At 33.6% G+C, this 8,473-nt stretch overlaps 1 protein-coding gene across 1 annotated transcript; it reads left to right on the top strand.

Annotated features, from left to right (window-relative positions):
* LOC109846395 (mannan endo-1,4-beta-mannosidase 2-like) lies at positions 4,723-7,577 on the top strand. Its single transcript, XM_020415627.1, has 5 exons — positions 4,723-5,237; positions 5,739-5,936; positions 6,255-6,377; positions 6,726-6,940; positions 7,019-7,577. The coding sequence occupies exons 1-5, from the start codon at positions 4,845-4,847 to the stop codon at positions 7,413-7,415; spliced, it is 1,326 nt and encodes a 441-aa protein (XP_020271216.1). The 5' UTR covers positions 4,723-4,844; the 3' UTR covers positions 7,416-7,577.

Here is an 8,473-nt window from a genome sequence, read left to right as displayed (position 1 = left end):
TGTGCAAAAAAAGTAGTTCGTTCTCTATCTCATGATTGAGAACCAAACATAACGGCTATTGAAGAACTTCATAAATTTTCTAATCTATCTCTCGATAATCTTATAGGTAATCTTATGACATACGAAGTCAGACTGAAAGAAAGAGAAGATGTCTCAGAAGAAGATCAAAGAAAAAGTTGATAGCCTTTAAATAAAAAAGAACGAGGAGTCAAGCTTGAATGCTAAAGACAAGGATGATAAATTTATTAAAGGCTACAAATCTTTCTTTAAGTTAAAGGATGATCAAATTTTCTTGCAAGGTGATCGGAATTATCATACAAACGAGGTAAGTAAATATAATTCAAGTGATATTTGAATTTCTCTTGTGTAACGCAGGGATGGCCTCTGTGTTTTGATGGTGTAATACAAGGATGACCTCTGCGTTTTAAGGTTGTAACATAGAGAGGACCTCTGCGGTTTGAGTCTGAGACACAGAGGCGAGCTCTGCGTCTTGATTTGAAGAGACCGTCAATTTGTAGTCTCTTTTTGCTAGAGCGTTACAAAGATCATTACCTTGTAACATTTGTCTTGGCTTATTGAAAATATGAGAGTTGTCAGATTGTCACTCCCGATGTTGATTATGAAGGCTGTTGAATAGAGCTTTCATCGGTTGTTGTGAATGTCGTCAGACTGTAACATTCATCGATCTACGTGAAAATCTTCAAATTATAACCTTCTGGAAGTCGTCAGATTATAACTTTTATCATCAGTGTTTGATGGGGGATCAGCTATCTACAATGATTTTTAGATAACCTACAGTATGATCACCTAACTTGTTTTATATGCATATTTTTAGTTTTCTTGACTTTTCTTTACTTTTGGTTTTTAATACATTTTTCTTTATATTTGTTAATTTTATATTTTGAAAAGATAAAAAAAATTCTCTTTCTTTCTTTTTTTCTTAGGAAGAATCAAAAATAAAATAATTTTTTTTCTTTTTTTTTCATTTCTTTAAAAAAATTGGACATGCCTATATATATGCTTTTACATGAAATGTTTAGATATGGTTATTTGTTGGTATATAGGTATGAGTTAGTCATATTGGTTCACATATTTTTTACATCGATATATATTATATGTGCACACATAGTTATACATAATTGATTGATAAATATGATGATTCACAACATGTTTCTTATTACTTTTCACACCTTAGTATTATTTTATCATGTTTAATTTATAAAAGCAAGAATAAAGGTTTTTATATGTTGTTCATAAAATATTATTGGATATATTAAATAGTTTTGAGCTTAATTGATACTTGAATATAACACCAAAATTTTTATTCACGTACAAAATACATATAAACTATAAAATATCAAGCAAAAAGAGTCTATTCGTTAAAAAGACGGTCAAAGACCCACACTCAATAAATCCATGGTAAAATTTGAGTGTATTTGTTAAAAAATGGATAAAGACCCACACTCGTATGCTAAATACTTTTAATATTTAGAGATGGTGTACATCACCCTCCAAACACTGTCATTCTTCCTCTTAAAATTCTTATAAGGTTGAGGTGATAGATCAGGATTTTGGACATTTTCTAAAGGTTGAGATAATTCAAGTTGTGTAAAAAAAGAAGCTCAAACTAGAAAATATATATCTGAATTTATTTTATGAACTAATATAATTACTTTGAATATAGTTTTTGCAAACTTTTCTAATATATTCATAGTTTATGTGTGAATTTTAATATTACTTATCATCCTGATTTACATGTTTTGAAGTTATATATGTATCTTTGGTACTATTTTTGACAAAATTCTTTTGTGAACCTATATTTTTTCCCTTCCATTCACCTTTAGATAATTTTTATTTGGATTTTTAAGTATATTGTATATCTTAAGTGTGTTTTTATTTTGATAACAACAAAAAGGGAGAGAAAAGTTGGAATTGAAATTTTAAAAAGTTTCAAAATTTTACATGAAGGTGAAATTTGGAAAAGTTTCAAAAATTTTATTTGTTTTAGGAGGAGAAAATTTAAATTTTTTCTTTGAAATTTTGTGTTTCTTAGTTTCTTGGGTAGTTTTTAGAATATATTTTTTTTTCTGTTTGCATATTTGTAGGGGAAAGCTTTGCATCATATTTGATACATGAGCTATGAACTTATTTTGATCTAAATATATATCTCACCATGTTTTTACATTCTGTATATCAAATTTCGAGTTTAGTTATTATCAAAAGGGGGAGATTGTTAGAATGTTTTTCAAGTAGGATGTTATTCGTGCAATATCTCTTTTTTAATTAATAACAAACTCTCATTTGTTACTGATATGTTTGTGAGTTAATATATTTTAGATATAAACAGATGCGAATAAATTATAGTTCAAAATGATGCAAAAATTAACATGAACGTTGATTTCAGCCTTTGAACCATCGATGATCATAAGTCACCATCAATCGTTAAGTTAAGTCATTGATGAACTTAGAAAAGAATTAGAGAAATAGGTATTTGATTTTGAATCATTGATGGTCTACATTTGACCATCGATGATCGTAAAGACCATCAATGGACTACAACACATTCATAAAAATCTAGAAAACTAAAATTTGTAAAATTGATGGACTACAGTCAACTATCGATGATCATCAATGGACTATTGATGATTGTATTCCACCATTGATGGTTAAGACTTGATTGGTAGATTATCAGATTTAATCTTAGCCGTTAGTTGATAATTTGGATCACCTATTTAGACTCTAATTAGGATATCTATTTTCCTATGCTATCAAGGTCTATTTAAAGAGGAATTGAGGAAGATAACAATTAAAGAACATGAAGAAAGGGAGGCAATTGCATAAAAAGCGAGATTTTATTCTAGGATTTGTGAGAGAGTTTGATTTGAGAATTCAACCCCCGGAGCCTTGTTCAACTTCTTCTCGTCGTACTCATCATCGAAGGATTTTTTTAGTGAGGAGAAGTTCCCTTTGCATTCGACTCTAAAATCGCTTCTTCATAGATCTTCATTGTCATTAGTTTGAAGGGCGGTTTGTTAAAAAGGGTTGTAAATTTTTTTCTAGTTGTGCTTTGAATTATTTTGCGTTAGTTTTGCGTTTTAAACTTGTAAGTTTGACAGCGTACTCAAGCTAGAGTAATTGAGGGTTAGGGTACGCAGACTAGGTCAGTTGAGAATGTGGCTAGCTAGGGCTAGGTTTCCTCAAGTCATTCCTAAGAGTTATGTTAGATGACTGGTTTCGGGTAGATTTTAGGATGCGGTCTTTGAAGCCTACTAAATCGGGTTGTGATTCAGATGAACTTTAGTCATAGTGAGGAATGTTCTTTATGGGAAGGAAGAGTGGATGTAGTATTTTAATTTGAACTACTATAAAAATCTCGTGTATTCATGTGTTTCTTTGCTTTTAGTTTTTCACTTATTATATTTTCGTTACTTATTCTAGGTTAGGGCCCGTTTGGATAATGGAAGTATTGGAAGTAAGAAGTAGATTATAGAAGTAATTTTCAAAACTATGAAATAGAAAGTAGTGGAAATAGCAATTTTTTTGTTTGTTTCATATATTTTTAGAAGTAATGGAAGTAAAACTTATTCCTCTTCATTTACTTTTTTTATTTGGATAATATTTCAAAATATTACTAGGAAGTAATTAACTGATATTATGCAAAAACTCGTATCCATTTGCATATACTTGTTTTATGCAAAAACTAATATTATTAACTGTGATATTATGCAAAAACTCGTATCCATTTGCATATACTTGTTTTATGCAAAAACTAATATTATTAACTGCTATTATGCAAATCCCCCGACCCTCTTCTTCTTCTCTTCAATCAATTCAAAGAAACTAACTCGAATATCTGCAATCGAATGGATTCATGCAACAAGAGGGTCTTGAAGGGAATTGCCACTCGCCTCGGCTTGTGATGAACCGGTAAGCAGTTTATATAATGGCGTGTTGAATCACTGGCATACGTCGCCGCTGCGTTAAAATCAAAGAAAATGCTTAATTAATCAGTTTTTATGTTGCCATCTGTTTAGGATCGAGGAGGCTGAGGCACGAAAGATTGTATATCTACAAAATATTCGTATGATTTCTATAAAAAACTAGAACTAACTAAATTTTGTTCACTTCTCTATTTGAAAATCTTTTTTTCATGGTGGACCCTACCCTATATTAACGTCCGCCATATTTTAGTGCATTTGAAGATGGAAAAATATCAAGGAAATAGAGATGTCACGTAGGTGTCACATCATCATTTAAGAAAGTAGTGGAAGTAGATTTTTAAGAAAAACAAACATACATTTTTGTCTAGAAGTAGCAGAAGTACTCTCTACTTCCTCTACTTCTGCTATTTCACAGTTAGTTCCGTGCAAACAAACAGGCCCTTAGTTGAAAAATTACAACAATCCTATTCACCCCCTTCCAGACTTGTATCCCAGTTTCAACAGATCCAGTTGATCCAATGTTATCGGATAAACACTCTTAACAATAGAATTGTAATACTCTTGAAGGGGATTATGAGTTTAATTGTTTCCACTTCATTCAAGTTTATCTTTAATATAAATCACAATATTAGAGTCATTCATTCCGTCAGAAACCTGTCAATCAACTTAAGTAGTAAGCGGGTCGGGTATGGACCAGGGCCGTGTATAGTAAATAACATATACTGGATCCCCCCCCACCCCACCCCACCCCACCCCACCCCACCCCCAAAAAAAAACCCACACACACAAATACATGTAGTGCCTGAGTTCTCACTCTCCTCCAAAGCACTTCCAAGTTCTTCTCTGTACAATTCTCTTTCTATTCTAGTACCATATTCTTAAAACTTCTTCTCAATCTCCACAATGGGTCTACTATCCAAGCGTGAACAACCTCCAAAGAAAACTGCAGCTGAAGGAAACTGCGGAACATATCTCGGCATCGTCTCTCTCCTCAGCTTAATATACTTAAACATAAACAACCTTACATTTTCTTCTTCTGTTGAGCCCAAAATAAGCTTTGTTGAGAGAAACGGGACAACGTTTATGCTAGATGGCAGGCCTTTCTATGTCAATGGATGGAACTCCTACTGGTTGATGGATCAAGCGGTGGATGAGAAGAGCAGGGGAAGAGTTACGGAAATGTTTAAGGCCGGTAGAGACTTGGGACTTACTGTTTGTAGGACTTGGGGGTTTAATGACGGTACCTATCATGCTCTGCAAGTTTCTCTTGGGCGTTTTGATGAAGAAGTCTTTAAGGTACGTATAGTTCAAATTTTTAGTGAGAGTTTATGATCTGTTGAAAATTTAATTTATGTTGTATGATGAAATTATTATTGAGTATTTGTTGGTGACTGAAAACATTTGCTCATTGATACTTTTCGGGTAATTCGAGAGAGAAATTAAATCCTCAATTAGAGGAGGGGGTGTATGTTGATGTAAATGGCGAAATCCGAGGGATTCATCGAGAGAAGAACAAGAGTAAGGGGTCTGGTGAGGAAAGTCAACGGTTTCAGGAGAATTTTGTGAGACAACCTAAACTTTACTGGGGTTTTGTATGATACAAAAAGTTGAGAGGGTAATGTGGAAACCCCCCAAGTTCAAGGGGGTTTTGTGAGATCAACCCTTACCTTTTTTTTAGTAAACACTTGGGTCTCATTTTTATTTCCAAATAATTATTGTTTTATCTATTCTTGAGGAATTAAATCTAAATTCTAGCATTTTGATTTACAAACTAAGAACGTGTGATGTGTATCACAGGCACTTGACAGAGTCATAGCTGAAGCAAGACAACATGGAATAAGGCTATTGCTTAGCCTTGTCAATAATCTACAAGCAATGGGAGGAAAATCTCAATATGTTAGATGGGCAATCGAAGAAGGAATTGGTTTAACCTCCTCAAATGACTCTTTCTTCTTTGATCCATCCATTCGAATTTATTTCAAATCATACATTAAGGTCTAATTTCATTACGTTTAAACTAGGATTACTTGTGCACAGACCCCTCTTGATTCGTTGTTTTGAACTTACTATCGTTGTAGTTTCAAATAGATGCCACCCTTAGATAAGAGTCACTAATTTCGATCCAGGGGCAATATTAGCTGCCAAAGTTTTTCACCGTAGGTCTATTTAAAACAAGGAGCTACAGGGTAGTAAGTTCAAAACAACGATACTATAGGCGGCTATGTGCAATTAACTATCTAGACTATGTGCGTCTAGTTTGAACTCTCGGTCTTACTTTTGAACTCTCCATATTGATTTGTGTTTCTATCTCAGACGATATTAACTAGGAAGAACCACTTGAATGGGATTGAGTATAGAGATGATCCCACAATCTTTGCTTGGGAGTTGATTAATGAGCCTCAATGTACATCTGATCAATCTGGGGACACCCTCCAAGTAAGTACTATGGCATTTTCCTTTTCCCCTTTTTTTTTTTGGCGTGGGGGACGGGATTTTTTTTGTGGGGGTGGGGGGTGGGATTGGGGGGCTCTTCAGTATACATTATACTTAGGAGTTGGATTTAGCCTTGGTGATAATTTGTTTATGGTCCTTCTGACAACAATGTAAACTAATTATTGTGCGTTAACAAATTTTATAGGAATAGAATTTTGGCTAATCCTATGAAATTATTGTCGTTACATGATTTGGAAGACCACTGGTAATTGCCTACCATTGACAAGTGTATATGATCCTTAGTTTAGTCTCAAGATTTTCATTGATTCTACTAGGTTTGATCCTCTGCAGGATTGGATTGAAGAAATGTCACAGTTTGTGAAATCAATTGACAAGAAGCACCTTCTAACAATAGGACTTGAAGGGTTTTATGGATCTAAAAGTTCTAAAGAGAAGTTGAGTGTTAATCCAGGAGAATGGTACAAAACAACAGGATCTGATTTCATCCGCAATAATAAAATCTCAACCATTGATTTTACTTCGGTTCATATTTATCCTGATCAATGGTAGCTATTCAACACATTTCTTCAGTTCAGCTGTTTAAAAAAACCACCAACTAAAGAAGAATGTGTAATTTTGTATAGGTTAGAAGAAGCAGACTTGCAAGAGAAAATGGAATACGTCAATAAATGGGTATCCTCTCATATAGAAGACGGTGATAAAGAACTCGGAAAACCTGTCATGTTCACAGAATTTGGTCTTTCAAACAACATCATCGATTTTGATCACTCACAAAGAGAAGCATTTTACAAATCAATTTTCGACGCAGTTTATGATTCTGCAAAGGAAAATGGAGCAGGGTCTGGTGCCTTGATCTGGCAATTTTTAGTTAGAGGCATGGAAGAGTATAATGATGACTTTGGAGTAGTCCCTGGAGAGAGGCCTTCATTAGACAAGCTTATCAAAGACCAATCATGCCGTCTTGCGAAGTTAAATTATGGCAAGGATTTGGGTGGTAGAAGTCTCAAAAACTTCTGCTGAAATATTCAATATTTGCTTAATATTTCAGCACAAGTTCTTCCATCAAAATTCTTAGTTCTCTCAAAGTGAGATTTTCTGGTGATGTATAAAAAATGGTTTGCATATCGTGCATCATTGTGGCGAGATTCTAACTTGTGAAATGTGATTATTGGGAATTTGCTATATGACCTCTTATTGAAAGAAAAAAAAAGAAGTTTTCTTATTGAAATAAATAAAAATAAGTTTTCTTATATAGAAAGTTCGAACCAATATCTAACACCTAATTTTTTTCGCATTTGCTCTCATTAATTATCGGTTAAAAGTAATAAATTTTTTGATATTGATCAAGTAGTAGTAATTAATTTACAGAACATTTGAATGAGATTGTACTGTACTCACATATGAATCCTTAGTAGACCTCCCACGTATATTTTGTATCTCAAGACGTAAGCAAAGATACTTACGTTAAGAGTCTGATTCCGCAAGCGATTTGCTTAACTAATTAATGCATTCCCGTATGGAGCTTGAAATTAATATTTTTAAGGATAGTTTTGAAATTGAGGCTGGAACACGCTCTCTGTTGTCTGTGTAATTCGAGCTTTAAGAGCATAGGGGTCGTTATATAGCATTTTCAAATTTCTTCCCAACCAATTACCTAAACGGCCATATTCGCGCGACGATTAATGGGTGTTGTGTGACCTGGGGACTGTTGTTGTTGGGGATTCGAAACAGTCAAATCGAACCCTTACCCTTCCGAACCTTGTTAGAAAGTTGAGCAAGAAATAAATTCACCACAAATAAAGATCAAAACTTATAGGAATAGTAAAAGAGACCAACACAAAGATTTAACAAGGTTCGGCAACGTGCCTACTTCCTCAGGAACCACACCACACAAGTCTTTGATTAATTGAAGAAGGAATACAAGCACTCAAACTAGGGTTTAATCTCTATGAGACTCTCTCTCTCTCTAAAAACTCACTTTCAGATAGTTTCTGATGGTCTAATAAACCCTAAAAACGTCTAATAAACCCTAAAAACGTTTGGGTATTTATATCAATCTAAATCAAAACAGAATCCAA

Source organism: Asparagus officinalis, chromosome 6 (assembly GCF_001876935.1).
Source record: "Asparagus officinalis chromosome 6, Aspof.V1, whole genome shotgun sequence".
Taxonomy (NCBI): domain Eukaryota; kingdom Viridiplantae; phylum Streptophyta; class Magnoliopsida; order Asparagales; family Asparagaceae; genus Asparagus; species Asparagus officinalis.
The sequence above is the reverse complement of the archived record's forward strand: the minus strand, read 5'-3'. Positions and strand labels throughout refer to the sequence as shown.

What these genes read in the sequence shown, in the direction of transcription:
- LOC109846395 (XM_020415627.1), top strand. Translation starts at nt 4,845, where the DNA reads ATGGGTCTACTATCCAAGCGTGAACAACCTCCAAAGAAAACTGCAGCT. An exon ending in ATTTCAAATCATACATTAAG is followed by an intron (nt 5,937 to 6,254) that starts GTCTAATTTCAT and finishes TTTCTATCTCAG; the next exon opens with ACGATATTAACTAGGAAGAA. An exon ending in CATATTTATCCTGATCAATG is followed by an intron (nt 6,941 to 7,018) that starts GTAGCTATTCAA and finishes AATTTTGTATAG; the next exon opens with GTTAGAAGAAGCAGACTTGC.